The sequence below is a fragment of the Oryx dammah genome, unplaced genomic scaffold (assembly GCF_014754425.2).
Source record: "Oryx dammah isolate SB20612 unplaced genomic scaffold, SCBI_Odam_1.1 HiC_scaffold_28, whole genome shotgun sequence".
Lineage (NCBI taxonomy): Eukaryota > Metazoa > Chordata > Mammalia > Artiodactyla > Bovidae > Oryx > Oryx dammah.
In genome coordinates, this window is record NW_024070212.1 from 21347917 (window position 1) to 21369098 (window position 21182).

The 21182-nt window shown below is 40.5% G+C and overlaps 1 protein-coding gene across 4 annotated transcripts in view; it reads right to left on the reverse strand.

Annotated features, from left to right (window-relative positions):
* Positions 1–21182, reverse strand: part of CHD1L (chromodomain helicase DNA binding protein 1 like) — a 71699-nt gene that overhangs the window by 20700 nt on the left and 29817 nt on the right. For 2 of the 4 annotated variants that reach the window (XM_040230876.1, XM_040230877.1), the window contains exons 6-15: positions 19525–19606; positions 15709–15871; positions 14275–14430; positions 13539–13631; positions 10717–10813; positions 8741–8814; positions 8360–8470; positions 4931–5045; positions 4156–4309; positions 145–310 (exon numbers count right to left, since the gene is read on the reverse strand). In XM_040230876.1, coding sequence (XP_040086810.1) covers positions 145–310; positions 4156–4309; positions 4931–5045; positions 8360–8470; positions 8741–8814; positions 10717–10813; positions 13539–13631; positions 14275–14430; positions 15709–15871; positions 19525–19606 — 1211 coding nt within the window. Of the gene's footprint in view, positions 1–144; positions 311–4155; positions 4310–4930; positions 5046–8359; positions 8471–8740; positions 8815–10716; positions 10814–13538; positions 13632–14274; positions 14431–14542; positions 16642–19524; positions 19607–21182 lie in introns of those variants that run through there. The other 2 variants (XM_040230879.1, XM_040230878.1) reach the window with 2 other exon arrangements.

A 21182-nucleotide genomic window follows, 5' to 3' on the forward strand; every position in this document is an offset into this window, starting at 1 on the left:
TCAAGGAACATCCTTACAAAGCTACCATGTGGAAAAAAACATTTCAAATCAGAAATCCAAATACTACAGAAATAGAAATATAGACATCTGCTGCTCTAGCTTTAGGTGGCCATGCCATTAGCTCTGTTCTTACCCCCCACTTACTTCCTTCCTCTGGCTCTCTGCTTTCTTCTTCTGTTGTAGGCAAGGCATCAGAGACCCAGTGGCCATCTTCTGTTTCTCCCAGGATAGATTCCAGGTCTAGTTCATGCATGGTGCTCCCCTCCGAGGACAGCAGTTTATCCAAACCAAATTTGAGTATCTCGCTCAACTTGAATGAAGAAAATAAGAAAGTCCAGTTGGCCTTCATGAAAACAAACATTGGGCACCAGTGATTTGCGAAGTGGCTTAGACACCAGGAGCATCCCTGTCCTGATGCTCAGCCTTTCTCCCCTCCCTGTGACAGATGACACCAACAGGGCTGTTCTGTAGTTGGATGATGGATGAGCAGAGAGGTGATAAATGACAGTCAGAGCCTAACTTTGACAATTCTCAATAAAAAGAAAATTTGACCCTCCAATCTTTGTTCTGAAGAATAACAGTCACTTCCAGCATTATCTTAGCACTTCTCACAGAGTTTTTCACAGGCATCCCCAGCGGTCACGTGAGACGTCACAGACCCTGTTAGCTACTCTCCTACCCCTCCTACTGCCAAACTTCTTGGAATGAGAAGGCTACACAGCATATTTCTTAAGTGACTTTCCTTTGGCAGTTTTGTTCCTACCACAGTGCTCAGTGGAAACCATCTTCACAGAAGACCAGTGACAACTGACCATTAGATGGGAGAGCCGTTTCTCAATTCTAATGTTGCTTGCTGGACATGCCTCTGGCATTGTACTACCCTGCTTCTCTTACCTGCTCTCTAACGAACCTTCAGCCTCTCCCTAGGCTTGTAGGAACCACCTAAAAAAGTTCAGATCATCTTTCCTAGCTGTAGTTTCCTCCTTTCAATTGCGTACTTCCCTAAGTGCTAACTGAGGCTCTGAACCAAGCTGCATTCACACTTTGGCTCATTTGCATCTTGCCTTTTTGGGTTAGCTATCTCTACGTGGTTTATTTTGTGAATAACTTGGAAATCTTACGATACTCTGTAACAACTGGAAAAAAATTTAGATAGCTCACTGGAAGAATTGAACAAACCTAGATACACTTACTTTTAACCTTGATATATACAAAAAACCACTGACTTTGGCAACTGGCTTCCTGCATAGCTCAGTTGGTAAAGAAAAAATAGCGCTAAGTTGTATCTAACTCTTGCCATCCCATGAACTGTAGCCTGCCAGGCTCCTCTGGGATTCTCCAGGCAAGAATACTGGAGTGGGTTGCCATGCCCTCCTCTAGGGGATCTTCCCGACTGGGATTGAACCCACATCTCTTATGTCTCCTGCATTGGCAGGCGGGTTCTTTACCACTAGCACCACCTGGGAAGCCCACGAGAAGAAATATATTACAGTAATTAAAGGCAAGGGCATGTGTTTGGAAGTTAGAGAGCCCTTGGATTGGAGTCTTAATGAACTAACATTCTTGGGCAAATTATTTGAAATGGGAATAAGGAGAGTGCCTACCTCATTCTTCTGTTATTCATATCATAGAAACAATTGGAAAGAACCACTTCATATGATACTTAGCACACAGTGAGCATTCAATAAATGTTCACTCCATCTGCCTCTGCCTCTCTCTGTTTCCTATTATTTTCTTCCTGAAGGATAACGAATCCGCTTCCTTCTTTGAGGATTTCATGATCCAGTACTTCTTAGATTTACTGAACCACAGTCACATCTTTGACTATTGGACTCTTTTTATTATACAAACCCTGCTTTCTCTGGAGATAAGGGAACTGGGGTGTTATCTTTGCTTCTGGCAACCAGAGATAACTTGCAGAGGCTTGGTAGGTTAAGAGAAAAATCAGAAGTAACTTTCTACTAACCACGAGCTGGGCGAGATTCTGACAGAGCCCCTCTCAAACAGCTAGGGGGGTGTCTATGTTCCCATTAGGATCTGGCCCATGGCACAGGGACATGTTTACAAAATCACATGGACATACCCAGCAGCCTACGTCACAGGGACACCATCACCAAATCCCCTGAGCCCTTCCCTAATTGGGAAAGAGTTCAAGCTTTTTATTGACAACTCCTCCTCCCACACCCAGAATGTGGGCACCCCAAGGCTCAGCCATTCATTCCCCTCACCAGACCCAATACTGAACTTGTCATTCACAAGGTTCTACAGAGAACTCATGCTTGGACTGTAAGAGTCTCTGCAGTCTGCCCATACCTTTCTCTCAAGCTGCCATCTTACATTTGTAACTGCCTGTTGGATAATGTGAACACACGTACAATCTGCTTTGCCACCAGCATGGACAAGCATGAGCACACCAATTGGGAACCAAAGAAAAAAACACAAGGGAAAAAAACCACACTTTGCACCTTAAGAGAAACAAGAACTAAACAAGTAAACATACAAAACCCAGGGTTACTTTCTAGTTCAAGTTCCAAAATAAATGAAACCTTGAGCCTTTCCTATAAGTTAATGACTTCCTAACCAAACCAACGTGAGCCCTGTCTTCTGCAAAGCAGACGTGTAAAGATATGCACTGGTCTTTGTGGATATAACCGTGTGAGAAAAGCCAGACTAACCAAACACTTGGCAATTCTGCTTTTAATAGTAATTTTTCCTTTTAAATACTTGTTGTATTTTCTGTTTGATAAACTAGTCCCTTTAAAGTCTACTCTTTTACAAACTTTTGCAAATGAAATTTTTATCTCTGAGCTTTTCCTCTAACAGTATTTTTTTAAATACGTTTTTACTGCAAACTCTAAAGCCTAAATTATCTTCTTCTTCCTAAATCTCTACCTAACCTTCTTGCTTCCTAATTTCTATCCTCCTCATTATCCAGGCTGAAGACCTTACAGACATCTTTAAATTTCCCATTCTCCCTAGCTTCCCACCTCTAAGCAGCAGCTCCTGTCATTTCTTCTGTAACATTGCTCACAACAGACACTCCCATTGCTACTGCCTATGTCAGAGGTTTATAACTCACTTCATGCCTGGATCTTTCCAGTATCCTAGAAGTCAGTCTCTCTGCTTCCAGCCCCTCATCTCTGGGTCAAAATGGGAGGACCTGGGCTATATCATAATATGGGTTCTAATTTAAACCCAAGAGCTGCTACAGAATATCTCCAAGTCCTCTCCCAGAAGAGTTTTCTCTAACATCTTCCAAGCCTGCATCTGCTTCCTAGCTGGTGTCTCCTCCTTTAAGCAATTAACTCTAGTTCTTTCATCTGTTTTTCCTACAGCATAATTCTGAATCCCTGATCTTGTCTACCCTCCTGAGTGTGAAGAAGGTGATGCAAAGCACTGATCAAAGGGTCTGGGGTTAAGATGGAGGTACAAGGTAAATCATTATTTATTATGCTGAGTTGTTTATTTTACCTAATTCTCCTAGGGCCCCCTGATGGAACCTGTGGTATTCTCATTTTCAGAAAGCAAAGGGTAAGCTATCTGCTCAAAGCAACACAGCCAGTAAGAGACAAGGCTTGGATCTGAATCCAAGTAAAAGGGATCCAAAGCCCATCCTTATTCTGTGTTCTGCTGCTTGTATTCACCATGCTCATCTTCACCCCCACAGCAGCCTGCATGTAGTACAAGTATTATGTGCATGCACGCCCAGCTGTGTCTGACTCTGTGACCCCATCGACCACAGCTCGCCAGGCTCCTCTGCCCATGGGATTTCCCAAGCAAGAAAGCCGGAGAGGGTTGTCATTTCCTCCTCCAGGGGATCTTCCTATGGCAGGAAGGAATCTGGCTAGGGAACAAATGTGTAGCAGGAGAGAGTGGGTGGTTAATTTATCCACTTTCTTGTTCATGGAAGCACTGACTAAAACCATGACATCTTCTAATGTGAAGAACAGGGACTTCCCTGGTGGTCCAGGGGCTAAGACTCCATGTTTCCAATGCAGGGGCCCCAGGTTTGATCCCTGGTCAGGGAACCAGGTCCCACACGCTGCAATTAAAAATTCCACATGCTGCAAACAAGACCCAGCAAGGCCGAATAAATAAATAAGTTAAAAAAAAAAAAAAAAAACCAAAACCAAAGTGAAGAACAGTTTGTCTTACCTGGAGGTCAGCATCCGCAGCAGTTTTCTGGGCTCCCAGAGTGAAATGGCCCCCTTCTATGATCATGTTGGTGAGCTGCAGCTTGGAGGCCGCTTTTCTATAGACAATCTCTTCCACAGTGTCTCGGCCAATCAGCCGAATAACTTTAACAGACCTGTAGAGAAATCACAGAAAACTAATATGCTAAAATAGAAGGGTCTGCAAAAAAGTACACAAGCATGCCAGGTCAAGACACAAAAAAGGAAACAAACCTAAAATGCCAGGTTCAGGGTACAACTAATGGGGGATTGTTGTACATGAACCTGAGTTATTTGTTAGAGAGAATCTGGCCTCTAATTCTCACTGAATCTTTCCAAAAGAGTCAAGGGAGGGATGACGAGGTGGTCATGATTGGGGTTCCTTATCTGTGGTAGAGGAAAACCTCTGTTAGATCTAAATCATCACCAGGTCAGAGAGTAAGACTTATCTTTTTATCTTAGGTCCATAAACCCATAACTTCATTTTTAAACTGAATCACACTGTAACTCAGGAAGGATGTTAAATAATTTCTCAAAGTTCCTCCTAGTCCTTTCACAATTTGACTTTGCTCTTTTTACCAAAGCAAGCCCCAGTCCAGTACTACTCTGGAGTCAGCAACAGAGATGGGCTAAAACCTACTGGTCTCTCACCGCCCAGTCTAGAACTGTTACCAGGCCACATTCTTCACCTTCCGCCCGAACTCAGAACTACTGAAGAGCCAAGGAAGTGGAACCAGAGCTATGCTTAAATCTCTCACTTGTTCTGGCCAATTCGGTGAGCCCGGGCAGCTGCTTGTAAGTCATTCTGAGGATTGAAATCACTGTCAAAAAAAATAACAGTATCTGCTGCTGTTAAGTTCATGCCAACTCCACCTGAAAAAAATACAAAAAAGAACACTGGCAGAAGCACATGGGCTAAGGACCAGACCAGGATGACACAAGGCCACAGCATTCAGATTGATACACTGAAAGCAGCCAAAATGACTGGCTTCATCCTTCAAACTGACACCCCCATCCTCAACTCTAGACAGAGCTTTGTAGTGGTTAAAAGTCCTACATGGGCTCTTATTACCTGAACCAGGAAAGTTCAACAACTGCAAGCAACGGAAATGAGTGGAGTGGGGTAAGGGGCAAAAGTAGGTACTTAAGTTAGCTCCCTGAATCCATTTTAAATCTCTTCTGTTTAAAAATTTTCACTGAAGTTTGTTTAGAATAGTCTGTGGAAAAGGACACATGCTCTTTCAGAAACAGTTTTAAATATGAGTGAGGTCTGCTGTGGGCACCAAGAGACCTCTTAATGTCCACTGCAAGTTACAACCAGGCAGCATGGGCTCTGACACAAGTTAATAAGAAGAGGAGATGTCATGTATTACACCCCCAAGCGGAGCAGGGGGGCTATCTCTCTCTGATTGGAGAAGACTTCAGTAATTCTCTTCTGTTATTTGTCTCCACATTAATTAAGGAGAAGGTAACCAAACCAACCAAAGGACAAAAACACTCTCTGGGACAACTTTCCAGTCTTTCTTTAGGAAAAGGGCTTTGGAGGCTCCTTGAATTATAGGAATTAATGAAAAGAACTATGAAGGCAAATTACAGCCTTCTCTTTGATTAATGTAGAAACAAGCACAAAATGGACTCCCTCTTGCCAGGGTCATTACAGCTCGTTGCTGAAACAAGCAAGCCTGAAATGACTTGTTCCAGGAGCCAGAACTAAGGACTAACTTCTGAGATGGGCTACTGCCTCTAAGCTAGACCTTAAGTCAGGCAGGAACATTCTAATTAAAGCCTTTATATAAGATTAAAGTTGGAATAAACAGATAATAAAGACTGATTACCGAGACACGCTAATATACTAAATAACAATGACAGCTACCCAGGTGTTATGCTTTACTTTCTGCAGGCACCATTCTGAAGTGCTTTACATATATTATCTCCTATAATCCTTGCAACAATCATGGGTACTCATTTTATAGATGTTGCAATGGAAGCACAGAGAGGTTAAGGGATGACTGGAAGCTGCAGAGATAGGAAGAGAAAGAGCCAGATTCAGTACCACATGGTCTGGCTTCAGAGCCTATGTTTTTTACCCACTATTCCATAATATTCCCAGGCACTTATTTCATTGAAGTGTTTTTAATTTTTTTATGAAATTTTTATTTCATAACATTTTTCTTCTTCTTCTTGGGTTACTGTTAAGTTCAGCTCTTCTTCATTAAAGGGTGATATTTTATAAATAAGCTATAGCCAGACTTGTCTGAGACATATTCATGAGCTCTCACTGCCACCTGGTGGCAATATGACTCAATCAGAAATACTTGAAAGTTGGAAAGAATCTTGAATAAATGATAATGATGCAAATCAACAACTAAAATGTGACAGCAAACAGGACAGCTGGTGTTTGGAAAAGGCTCAGGACTGCTCTGGCTCCTATGAGATCCCTCTGTTCTGACTAATTCCAAGAACGCCTGGGAGATTAGTTGAAAAGCAGAGATCTTTCTTCCTAATTTCAGATGTTTCAAACAATGCTGCTGAGTATGACGGTGTTGAAATCAGTAAGGCATCAGTTCAGTTCAGTCGCTCAGTTGTGTCTGACTCTTTGCGACCCCATGAATCGCAGCACACCAGGCCTCCCTGTCCATCACCAACTCCCAGAGTCCATCAAACTCATGTCCATTGAGTCAGTGATGACATCCAGCCATCTCATCCTCCGTCATCCACTTCTCCTCCTGCCTTCAATCTTTCCCAGGATCAGGGTCTTTTCTAATGAGTCAGCTCTTTGCATCAGGTGGCCAAAGTATTGGAGTTTCAGCTTCAGCATCAGTCCTTCCAATGCATATTCAGGACTGATTTCCTTTAGGATGGACTGGTTGGCTCTCCTTCTAAGATCACAGACTCCTCAGTCTCAGCCACTTATTATCAGGTTACCTAATCAGTCTCTCCTAAGACTACCCTAAGACAACTGTGACATGAATAAGTGGCTGAGATCAAGGGTGCAGTCTATGATCTTAGAAGCAAGTGGGACCAAATGAATTTCACTATATCTCTGTAATACAGATGAGACATACACAGGTAAAACAATCTCCTTATGGTCAAGGATTATATTCAACACTACTTTTTAATATCCTATAGTACCAGGCACTTAGTTCGCTCATTGGAAAAGACTCTGATGCTGGGAGAGATTGGGGGCAGGAGGAGAAGGGGACGACCGAGGATGAAATGGCTGAATGGCATCACGGACTCGATGGACGTGAGTCGAGTGAACTCCGGGAGATGGTGATGGACAGGGAGGCCTGGCGTGCTGCGATTCATGGGGTCGCAAAGAGTCGGACATGACTGAGCGACTGAACTGAACTGAAATAAGACTGAACTCTCTTTTCATAAATATACTGATTTCTCTTTACAATAGAGGACATACATCCTTTTAGAGCTCCTAATTCTATTCCATCAAGATTTAGGTGTACCAAGAAAGAGAGAGAGGAAAAAAAAAAAAAGAAACTTAAGATTCTGTGAATTCAAAATTAATTTAAGGTCTCCTTGTTCCATGACATGTGAATAAGAGCTGACATTATTTAAGTAAATTAAAGCACTCCATAAGTGGTATGGCACTACAAATGTCATATAAACTTATGACTTAAGTCATATATGGACAATGTTACAATTAATTCTAAAGAGCTGGAAATTTCATTTCAATCCCACTTTTTAAAAGCAGATTTTTTATTAAGCTTTCACAACACTTTCAGAGCTACCTGTCAGAAGAACAACTAGTAGGCAGGTTGCTATCTTGTTTGGCAAATTCATGGTTGGGAAGGAGAGCTGTCTCTATTGAGCATGACTAAAACTAAAATTTCTATACAAAAGTATAGAAATCTTTCAGGATGTTCACAGGCCAATGGTCAAGAGATCAGAATTACTTTCCAAAAACCCCAGGTTTTAGCCTTACTTCTCTGATGAGATGAAAGCTTAAATCAGTTTGACAGAAACGAGTACCATGCTAGAAGTCTAGTACAGTGATAAACTGATATAACCTACCTCAATTCCCCTCACCCCTTTTTTTACACTCCTCAGTAAAAACCTCGCCTTTCAGTGAATTAAGGAAAAATATTCTAATGATTAGGATTTAAATGTACTGTTTCACACTTTAATTTGTCTGCTTTCATCAAGGGATGAAAGGTAGGGATGTGGCCTACCTGCCCTGGTACTCAAGAGAAAAGTAAAGATGGGCTGCTGTCCAAAGTTCTTAATGGCCAAGTGTCTCTCTTCTCCTCTCACAGAACCATCCACACGCTCATAGCTGTAGCCTTCACACAGAGGGAGAAAACAGAGAAATAGAAACCATTTTCAATTACTCACTGTGGAGTAACACACTGTCTGCTCAAAACCAAACACCAATTTTGTCTCTTCTCATATATAGGCATGCCCCTACTGTAAGCCATCTTCCTTTGATTCTGAATAATATTCTTACACTGTTTTTCTCTGTAACATTCCCACACCCCAGATAATTCTTCACAGGCCCATCTGGACTGTTAAGTCTAAAAGTCTTGAGTAACTTAATGGCCAAGGGATGTCACCTCTATAATCCAGGTAGTCTTGGAGAATATCCAACATCTGGGTCATCTGAGAGAAAAGTAAAACTCGATGGCCTCTGGCAAGAAAAAGAAAAGGAAAAACTGCCAATTCCCATAGTATTTAGGGTGGATTTCCTGCAGGTGAAACTTAGCGAAGAATGCAAGTTTATAAAGAAATGAAATCCTGAAGTAAAACATAAATGTCAATCATTTACAGAAGCTTCTTCAGTAATGCGAAATGTTTTATACGAGGATGTAACTGCACCAGTAGCTGAGTCTTTACAGGACTTCTCACTAGTGCTGTAAGTGTTGGGATATTCCCAGGAGTCTGTGTCAATGCACCAGAGGGTGTAAGATGCCCTACATAACCAAGGTGCTTCTTTCCAGGATGGCAATTACTAAATGGAAAGAAACATACAGTTTTAACAGCAAAATAAAAGATATGTGAAGAGAAAAATGCAAAATTCGAATGTACAAAAAATGAAACAAAAACTGATGACCCTAAAGAGCTTGTGGTTGGCAATCAATAGCTCTTCTCTACTTTGGGGTAAAAGTCACTATCCTTTCAATTATAGCTTTATTGGTTGAAAATTCTAAGAAGCATCACTTTAGAGAAGCAAGAGGCAGGTGGCATTTCATATCCCACATGATACATAAGAAAACTTACATAGGGAGAGGAGAGAAGAAAGGAGGTGGCAAATGGATTAGGTCAAGGACAAATTCAAGGGAATTCCCTGGTGGTCCAGTTATTAGGGCTCTGCACTTTTCACTGCCAAGAGCCAGGTTTAACCAAAAGCTCCATGGTATGGCTAAAAAAAAAAAAAGCTTCAAACCTACAATCCCATGGTTATCAGCTATTAAGTTTGCATAAACAAAGAAGTACTGTATGGCACTGTAAACAACATTCTATTAGGAAAACTAATTTAATCTGAGTTTGTGATAGGTGTAGATGAACAATTATGAAAAACTCCTTCAAGACTCTAGCCTCAAATTGGTAGAAAAGGTATTGAACTTAAAATCCAATCCTCATCTAATCCCATTAGATTAGAACCTCATCTAATCCCAATTCTGTCATTTGCTGGCTGTGGTGGCCTCAGACAAGCCACTCAGCCTCTCTGGGCCTGTTTCATCACCTGTGAAATGAAAAGGTTGAAGAGAAGCTATTTACGGGTCCTTCTCCAACACTAGGACACTTAGAGGAGATACATCACAGCCTATAAAATACAATCAGGCATGCAGCTGTTTGACTTGCACATTCCTAATGTGGGATGCTTTTGCCAAATCTGAGGTTTTAGGTTGGTTCAGGCCTTCCTGAGTCAGTGGTCCCTAAGGAACAATTTAGAAATCCTTGGAAAACTGGGATTTTTTTCTAGACTGCTCTGTACCTCCGAGGACCAGAGGATTAGATACAGGCCAGACACCAGGCCACTGAACACTTAGCTAAATCTTTACAGGCCCCAAAAGTGGCTTAACTCTTCCAATACCCAACTTGCATCTCAGGGAAAGAGTCCCCGAGTTCTCCCTGAGTTCAAATCAAGCCTCACAAGTTAACAACAGTAAATATTTGCTAAGTACTTAATATGTGCCAATTCAAAGCAAGGTACACCAGCAGGCCTTTTAAAAAGAAACGTTTGAAAAAAAAAAAAAAGAAACGTTTGATGGTATCTTTGTCTTTGTAGAACTAAACGATACAGCTGGAGTGACATGGTTAATACAGCAATTAACCAGACAGCAGATTAAGGCAGACGTTGCCAACTGCTGGATTAGGATCCTAAGTGCTGTAGGAATTCAGGAAAGGAAAGGAAGATCATAGAGTGGATGGCATGGGATGAAGGGTGTAGCTGCAGAAAAAGTGGAGCTGAATCGGGGTCTTGGAAAAAAAGAGAACTGGGATTAGTCTCAAGAAATCAGTGAGTTGCTCATTATTCTGGTTTTAACAATCACCAGCTCAGAGTAGAAAATATGAACCTATCACCTACTTGGAATACAGGAATACCAACAGCTTATCCAGCAGGTGAAGTTTCCCACTAGCCTCAATCAAGTGGTCTCCAACTTCAAAAGGCTCTGGTTCCACACCTGGAAAAGAAAGAACCCATTCCCAGTAAATGTGTTCCCAGTTGGGGCAGACTCTGAATGGAGAAGCTGATGGTGAGGCTACAGAGAAGCCAAGATCCTTCTAACTGATAATGGGCCCAAATCTCATATCTCTTTGAGGCATTTCATAATTATTTGTTTATATTATGATATCAGCACTACCCAACATCAATCACAAAGCCTGGCACATCCAATAAACCTAAAACATGTTTACCCAAGGCACTCTTTGGGGAACTGAAGCACAAGGAGATGCTAAAGACCAAACAGACCCAAAACTGAAACCTTCAGGTTCTCACTCTAGAGAACAAATCAAGACACAGGGTTAGATATAAAGTAGTCATTCTCATGCTGAGGGCTTTTTTCGAAATCTACATGTTCCCAACAGCTCTTCGCATAAAAGAAGAGCTCTGACATGCATCTCATTAAGATTCTGTGACATTTTAAAACAATTCATATGGCCACTTGGCAAGGACTTCCTTCAAATGACTGCAGAAAAGCCTCTGCATTGATCATATCAATACTAGAGCCCTCACAGCATAAAATGCCTGGAACTGTCCCACAGGCTACCCATCAGAGTGAATTAAAAAAAAAAAAAATTGAATGAAAATGAAAACACTACATATCATGTATAGAATGCAGCTAAATTATTACTTAGAGGGAAATTTACTGACATCCATGAGATGAAATTCCCTCACAAAGGAGGCAGAGAAGGAGAAGACATAAGGCAGATGGAAAAGCAAGAGAAAGCATTGTCCCAGAAGCCAAAGGAAAACGGTGTTTCAAGAAGTGATCAACTGTGTCCAAGGTTTTGAGAGATTAATTTAAAAAAGTGAACTGATAACCATCAGTTGAGACACACAGAGAACACTGATGAACTAGGAATGGTGGTGACAAAAAAGGTTCACTGAATGGGATCAAGACAAAGGGACATCCAATCATAAAAAAAGTTTAGATTATGAGACAGCCCATAAAACAAGAGCCATGATTCTTCAAAACTGTCAATTTAATGGAAAAGTAAACAAAAAGCTGAGGAGCATTTCTAGATTACAGGAGAATAAAGAGACATGGCAAACGCACCGTAAGATCTCTGACCGGATCTTGAATTTGAAAAGAGCAAAGATGGACACAGGCAGATTCACAGGACAGAAGGACTCACATGATTTCCCATAAGTTTCATGTGACACAGGAAGCTCTCCAAAATAAATGAAGAGCCAGAAAAGTGGCAAATTTTAAATGCTTTTCTATCATAATGGAATCAAGATTGCCAGGAGAAATATCAACAACCTCAGATATGCAGATGATACCACTCCAATGGCAGAAAATGAAGAGGAACTAAAGAGCCTCTGGATGACGGTGAAAGAGGAGAGCGAAAAATCTGGCTTAAAACTCAACATTCAAAAAAACGAAGATCATCGCATCTGGTCCTACCACTTCATGGCAAACAGAAGGGAAGAAAGTGGAAACAGTGACAGATTTTATTTTCTTGGGCTCCAAAATCACTGTGGATGGTGCCTGTAGCCACAAAATTAAAAGACACTTGCTCCTTGGAAGAAAAGCTATGACAAAGCTAGATAGCGTATTAAAAAGTAGAGACATCACTTTGCCGACAAAGGTCTGTATAGTCAAAGCCATGGTTTTTCCAATAGTCACGTACAGATGTGAGAGTTGGACCATAACGAAAGCTGAGAGCCAAAGAATTGATGCTTTTGAATTGTGGTGTTGGAGAAGACTCTTGAGAGTCCCTTTGCCTGCAAAGAGATCAAAACAGTCAATCCTAAAGGAAATCAACCCTGAATATTCATTGGAATGACTGATGCTGAAGGTCCAATACTTTGGTCACTTGACGCGAAGAGCTGACTCACTGGAAAAGACCCTGATGCTGGGGAAGATTGAGGGCAGGAGGAAAAGGGGGCAAGGGAGAAGGAGATGGTTGGATGGTATCACTGACTCAATGGATATGAGTTTGAGCAAACTCCGTGAATGAAGTACAGGGAAGCCTGGAGTGCGGCAGTCCCTGGGGTCACAAAGAATGGGATACGACTTAATGACTGAACAACTAACAACAATTATACTGAACAAAGGAAGCAGTTGTGGAAAACGAACTACAGTATGTGAGGAGGCTGAGTGAAATGAAAATCATGTTTAACAAGGTCTGTTCGTGTGCTCAGCTGCTCAGTCCTATCCAACTCTTACCGAGGTCTGTTTACATAGAATTCTCTCATTCTCCAGTTTCTGCCCTTGAGGATAAACATGTTACTCTCCTTCCAGCAGAGGGAGGAGATGTTCATACTGGGAGGGGATGGGGGAATGGATATGCTATCATTTCTGGACCTACAGTTTTGGGGGTTGTAGTGTTTGGTTTTGTTTTTGCTATTGTTTCTTTTTTAAGTGTCCATAGGTCAAAATGATAACAAAATGCAGATCAGATCCTATCACTCCCCTGATTAAAATTCTCCTGTGTTTTCCCATTGTATCTAAAATAAAAATAAATTTACTTTAAAAATATAAAAGAAAAAGTCATAAGGGACGTTTAAAACTGAAGAAATCTGAATATGAACAATACATTAGATAATCAACATAAAAAATTAATGAGAAAATGGGGAAAAATAGATAGTAAATATAGACAAATCTTTTGAAGAACTTTCTATGAGGTTGGCCATAAAATGACAACAAAAAGTAATGCTGAGAAAAAAGGGCACTGCCTCACCGTCAAACAAATATGGGTGATCCACACACTTTCGAAGCTGGGACAGGACATTCTGAAGTTTAACTTTCTTTGCCATCTCATTTTCAAATGCATCTGAAATTTTAAAAAGAGAGAGAGAGATGGATCACTGAACAACAACAAAAAACCCTGCAAGTTTCCATACATAACCTTACTCATTTCAATAATGTATCTTTCAAATCTGTATCTCCCAAATTTCACCGAAGTGCATTAAGAACAGCACACTGATAAGAAGTTTTCTTAACCATCACCTTGTTTTAAGATGAAAAAGTAAAAGTGTTAGCTGCTCAGTCGTGTCCAACTCTTTGTGACCCTACTGTAGCCTGCCAAGCTCCTCTGACCACAAAACTCTCTCAGCAAGAATACTGGAGTGGGTTTCCATTCCCTTCTCCAGGGGATCTTCCCAATCCTGGAAACGAAGCCAGGTTTCCTGCATTGCAGGTAGACTCTTTATCATCTGAGCCACCAGGGGAAGCCCTTAAGGAAAACCAGGAGTGGGGAGATGGGGAGGAAATCTCACAAAGTCAACAAACAACAAAGTCAGAGTTATACTTTGACTGGCAAAGGTACTCTGCCAGTTTCACTCTAGCTGACCTGACTACTATTCAGAGTAAGAAATCCCATCCCATATTCTTGCTATACAAACTGAGTGAGATTATCAAATGCATAAAAATCACATCCTCATTAGTTTCTAAATGGACAAGTACCCTCTGATTACCTAGGTCTTTCATCAAAATGGCCTTGTAGTATTTTTTCTGTAGTGCTGACATGCCGTGGTATATCACTACTTCCGTCTTCCTGGGAAGCTCTGTGGCTACTTCAGCCTTTACTCGCCTCAGCAGAAATGGCTGCAAGAGTTTGTATAGTTCACTTGCTGTACAAGGAAAGAAAAAAACACACACAAGTAGTGTGGGACAAAAGCAAAACCAAGGCAATGAACTATTAGAGAACACACAACAGTTTACTTTTGTTTCTCATTTTCATACCAATTCTGCCTTCTAGGCCAGCAAGGTAATTTTTCACAGTATTTAGTCCTTCCTTGGATTCTTCTTTCCAACTTCTTCTGTTTCTTTCTAATAATCTCATTTGTACAGAGCTATTCTTTTTGAGGATACTTTTGTATTTGATCAGCATAACAGCTCAGAAATGTAGGCAAGTTGGTAACACTGTCCCTATTTGTATAACTAAGTGAAGTTCGGAGAAGTTAAATCCCTTATCCAAAGTCATACAGCTGGCTGCTAAAGGTGCTGGTACTCACACTTAGTTCTTTGACTTCCATACCCTTTTTCCTTCCTGAGCTGTTGGTAACTTTGAAAACTAGCCTAAACTGGAATTACACTGCATGCAGGATTGCCAGGTACAGAAAATAAAACTACAAGTGCCCAGTTAAATTTGAATTGATAAACAAATAATTTTTTAAAGATCAGTATGTCCTGTGTAATATTTGACTTGGAATATTTTATATAGCAACATTAAACATGGGAACAATCAGAGCAGGTTCCCCAGGTAAAATTCAATCTGTGGCATGGAGATTTCTGCTGTGAGAAGCCCTTCCAACTTATCCTCAGCTAGTACATACAGACCCACTAGTTGGCATGCCTATCAATTATTTTGAATAACAATCCTGGGATAATATCACATTGATAGACAGACAATTTTACAAGGCAGAGGAGCAAAGGTATGAGAGGAAAACTACGAATGACCATTGTACAAACCAGAATGGCTTCCTCCTTTACTTCCACCACCATCCAGCCCAGACTTTTGGTTCTTATGCACTGATAAAAGTATTAAAAGAAACACCAGTGCTATGGAACCCTGAATGACAGTTTCAGACTACGGCACCCACATATTGCTCTGCCTCAAGAAGTACCATGGGAAGTTATCCAAGTTCTCATAGAAATTACATGTTGGGGGAAAAAAAAAGTCTGCAAACCAGCAGATACTAGACAAACAAACAAAGAGAATCATGAACAGCAGGCACTGGGAAAAACAAGAGGACTCTGACATCACCTTATTTTTGTGCGGCTCTTTATTTCCTCAGAAGGGATTCTCTGGTTATGGATTCTCCTTCTTTTCTGTCTATAACCCTTTTGCCCTAGGGAAGTTGCTGGGCCCAGACCTCTTGGGCATGATTTGTAAAAAGGGAACTTGCCTGACTCAGACTCTTTCTCAATGTCCTGGTAGCGCTGAACAAAATCTTCCACCTGCTCCCTGGGAAAGAGATCAGGCTCCACAAAACTGAGGAGTGAGTAGAGCTCCTGGAGGCTGTTCTGGATGGGTGTTCCAGTCAACAGGAGGCTGAAGACAACTGAGAACTCAAATACACAAATGAATAAAGTGAAAATCTATAGTGCTGGAAAGCAAGACTGAGTGACCCGTCACAACCTTTACAGAGAGGCATGACTGAATGAAATGAATTCAGGGACATGAAATCAGAAAACTCAGGTTCCAAATGTATACAGCTGTTTGATGTAGGAAATAATACCTCTTCAGTTTCAACTATAAGAAGGGGATAATAATCCTGTGGAGGAGATACCATTTATAAAGTAAAATCACTTTGTGAACGCTAAAGTACTGATGAGTATTCAAAATGGTTACTGTTACGCAACCTATGCGGAAATTCAAGCACACACCATATACTCATGCAGTTTGAGAAGCCCAAAACTACAGCAGCAGGGCCCACCACTACAAGAAAGAAGATATATTTTTAAAAAACATCCTTTTGTAAAACTTAACATGTGTAGCCAATGCAAGACATCAAGAATTCTGGACATTTCTGGACTATATACCGCCCAAAATGGAAAGACACTTGTTAAATTTTGAGCAGAGGAATAAGAACACCATGAACAACAGACTAATGAAGTAAAGGTTAGGAAAAACGGTAACAACAGTTGTTAGGTCAAGCAAAGGACAGTCTCTTAGCTAACATACCAAGACCTTATACTACTTGAGTTAAATAATACAGCACAAAGAGAAAGCTATATCCTGTGTGTGTGTGTGTATATATATATATAAAACATGGCAATACATTATGTGTGTATATATGCATATATACACACATATATACATATATATACTGAATTCTGATATTATTTTTGGGGGGCTCCAAAATCACTGCAGATGGTGACTGCAGCCTTGAAATTAAAAGACGCTTAGTCCTTGGAAGGAAAGTTATGACCAACCTAGACAGCATAATCAAAAGCAGAGACATTACTTTGCCGACTAAGGTCCGTCTAGTCAAGGCTATGGTTTTTCCTGTGGTCATGTATGGATGTGAGAGTTGGACGTGAAGAAGGCTGAGTGCCGAAGAATTGATGCTTTTGAACTGTGGTGTTGGAGAAGACTCTTGAGAGTCCCTTGGACTGCAAGGAGATCCAACCAGTCCATTCTGAAGGAGATCAACCCTGTGATTTCTTTGGAAGGAATGATGCTAAAGCTGAAACTCCAATACTTTGGCCACCTCATGCAAAGAGCTGACCCATTGGAAAAGACTCTGATGCTGGGAGGGATTGGGGGCAGGAGGAGAAGGGGACGACCGAGGATGAGATGGTTAGATGGCATCACCGACTTGATGGACATGAGTTTGAGTGAACTCTGGGAGTTGGTGATGGACAGGGAGGCCTGGCGTGCTGTGATTCATGGGGTTGCAAAGAGTCGGACACGACTGAGCGACTGAACTGAACTGAACTGAATGTATTTTTATTTTTTTAACAATATTAGAGAAGGAAATGGCAACCCATTCCAGTATTCTTGTCTGGAGAATCTCACAGACAGAGGAGTCTGGAGGGCTACAGTCCACGGGGTCACAAAGAGTCAGACACGACTGAGACAACTTAGCACGCACACAGACATACATTTAGGTTTGGGTGTACGCATGTGCTGCGAAGAAGGTGGCAGCATGTACACCAAACGGTGACACGCACAGGGAGTAGGATTATTGGGGGCTTTTACGTTTCCTCTTGTGTTTCAATAATTTGATTTTGGAGGGGGTCATAAGAAGATATCAAAGGTGATAAATGAAATGATACAATCAATAAAAACTGTTTTCAAAATCTTTTGGGGGAGCACTTTCACTTGGTTTGTTTCTTTTTAAATTGTCTAATCAATGCCCACCCACTCATGCCGCTTGTAGTGCAACGTATTCACAATATTTCTAGTATGGGAAATGGTTAACAACGAATGTTTCCAATAACTAAATCACATTTTTACAATATGCTCAGAGAACTAAAATGGCCAAAAAATATGAAGTCAACAAGGATAACCAAGGTTGTCAATCACTAAAATGAAATTACACTATCACATGGATTAATATTTTAATTCAAAGCAGTGTTCATTTCAGCATCAAAAGTTATAATCGGGAAAAAGAAGCCTAGAGACAAATCTCTGCTTATATATAAAATTTTGGATGCTTTTTTGTATAAAATATTTTGCAAATATTTTCTACATTATTAAATATTCTTCTACATAATCTTTCATAATCTTTACAACCTTACTCTGTAAATATACTGTTTCATAATCTTTCATGGCAGCCTTACTCTGTAAATATACTGTTTCATAATCTTTCATGGCAGCCTTACTCTGTAAATATACTGTTTGGGTATAGCACAAATTGTACAGTATAATCAAGTCCTATATTGACATTTAGGCTTCTTACAAATTTTACAAACAAGCTGAAAACAGTATTTGGAAGAGGAGAAAATAAAAGGCAGTACCCTTCTCCCCACCTCTCAGCCCAGTCAATAAATGTGTTTTTTTCCTGACCAACTAGCTGTCTGCAGTTCAAACCTCACCTAAAAAGGAATACTCAGAAAACATAGAACAATCTCCTCTGAGCCTGTTCCTTACCAATAAGAAGAAAAGGCCCTGGAGCCAGCAACAGACTTTAGCTTCCCCACTCCACACACAGTCCTTTACTACACCTGCTTCTCTTCTCCCACTATAAATCAATAAACTGGCCTAGCAGCTGATGAAGCAGTACCTTAGAGTCTCTTGGGTGCCAGATATGACAATCTCTTGGGAAAGAGACAGTGTTAAAGAGTCCTTAAAAAGAAGGCAAAGGACACCACAGGGCAGAGGGGGCCCTACTAGGGGACAGCAATCTTTGAGTTCGGGGTAATAATAATAATAGTGGCCATATTTGCATTTAAACACTAAAAATCGTAACTTTTAACCACTAAATAAAGAATTCAGATCTAAGACTTTCCTCCAAATGACCTCTAAATTCATTAATTGATCTATTATAGGAAAGGGACCAAAATCAATGACGATTCCAGAAATTTACACACCAGGCCGCAGGAATTAACAAGCCTTTACTAGGTCAACAACAAGAAGGGCACTTCATACTCATAAGCTCTTCCACTGGCTCCTCAGAAAAGAGGGCAAATCTAAGGCTACAATGACATTTCTCATCTGCTTTGCCAGAATGATGCCGGAGAAGTGAATGGAGTAAGATCAAAGGTTTCATACTCAGAGAAGTATGACAAAGACAGGTGAGACTGAAGGGAATATTCAATGGCATGAAATTAGTCTCTTCATAACTCTGAATTGTCAAATTTTTTAAACAGGTAAATGGGGGAGTTGTACAATAAATATGTCAGATATGTTTGTTATTGCAGACAGAAAAACTACATTAAGATTATTTTTAAAGAAACTGAAAATCAAAAAGACAGTTGAAACATTTCCAAAAATACAGTTGAAACATTTCCAAAAATACAATGTATTATCCTGGGGTAGAGTCCTATTCATTTGACAACCAAATTTTTAATAAACATTATCTCTTATGTAAAAGATGAGAGAAATCAGGCCATGTTAAGTATTACTTCTGTCACCATAAAATGTTCATTGAACCCTGCAGAAATCTCACTAAAAAAAAATGTATCAATTTAATTGGCTCTATACAGAACCAAACTAATATTAACATTTTTTAAAAGGGAGTGATATACAAACTAAAAGTATCCTATGAGTTTACCTCTGAAAGAGTCTTATGCAGCAAGGAGCTTTGGTTTTTCAACCTGTGAGCTTCATCCACAACAAGAACACTCCAAGGGAAGCTGTGAGGGAAAAATCCATGTTTTCAGTTTTATATAACTCAAACACATATCTCACACCCAAAAGTCTTACTACAAAACTAAGACTTTTTCTGGGAAGACTAATATCAAGCCCATTCTGTTAGAAACACACCTAAATTGCCTTCTCCAAGAGCCAACCAAGTATATCAGGCAATATCTGGATAATGTAGTAAAATTAAGGGAATTCATTTTCTGAGATGGGAAAGTTCTATGCAATGAAGGTAGAAAAGAAGGCACTGGAGACAGAAAGCAAAAGGAAACACTTACGACCACTTACCACGTGCCACTTTAACATACCTAAAGCTTGGAGCTTTAGGTATGTTATTTAACCCGAAAAAATAAAATGAGTAGACACTATTGTGCCCTTTTTACTAACATGAATACTAAAGCTCAGAAAGGCAGATGACTCAGTCAAGGTCATAAAGTTAGTACGAGGCAGAACTAAGACACAGACCCAGAAGAAAAATCAAGACACAATGATGTCATAGTAGCGAAAAAAAAGTGTGATTTTAAAATGGGGACATGGTAGACTTCCCAGGTGGTACAGTGGAAAAGAATCTGCCTGCCAATGCAGGGAACACAGGTTCAACCCCTGGTCTGGGAAGATCCCATATGCTGCAGTACAACTAAGCTCCCGCACCACAACTACTGAGCCTACACTCTAGAGCGTGCAAGTCACAGTTTCTGAAGCCCATGTGCCTAGAGCCTGTGCTCTGCAACAAGAGAAGCCATTGCAATGAGGAGCCTGTGCCCTGCAATGAAGAGGAGCTCCTGCTCGCTGCTACTAGAGAAAGCCAACAAGCAGCAAGGGATATCCAGTGCAACCAGTAACTAGATAAATTATAAAAAATGGGGACACGGTGAACAGACCAAATGTCACAACAGGAAGATACATCACCAGCTCTGTTAATGTGGAAGTCACTGGTGGCTATGCCAGCACCCTTTGGTAGCATAACAGTTATGACCACAAATTCCCAAAAAGATATCCTCTGTATATACTCTTGGGAAGCTGCTTTGCCCACAGAAAAATTTAAAATATGTATGTATTAATATGTTCAAAGCTGCATTATTTAAAACAGCAAAAACATGAAAATAATAATAGGTCCAATAATGGGTGAGGAAATATAGCATTTTAAATGATAAATATGATTATAATTTAAAAGGCCTATATAACTAAAAAAGATATAAATATTATATATATTTATATAATATATATAATAAAAACCACACAAAAGACAATAAAGTAGAAGTTATAAGGCTCTTATCTCATTTGTAAACATTTTATAATCCCATTACATTATTCTTATACTTAAAAAACTAAATGTAGGGGACTTCCCTAGTGGTTCAGTGGTTAAGAATCCACCTTCCAACGCAGGTTTAATCCCTGGGCGGGGAACTAAGATCCCACGTGCTGCAGGACAACTAAGTCCATGGTCCACAACTGCTGAGCCTGTGCACCTCAACTAGAGACCCCAAGGGCCACAAATTACAGAGCCTACACACTCTGAAGCCTGTGAGCCACACCTAGAGAGAAGCTTGTGTATCGCAACAAAAAGCC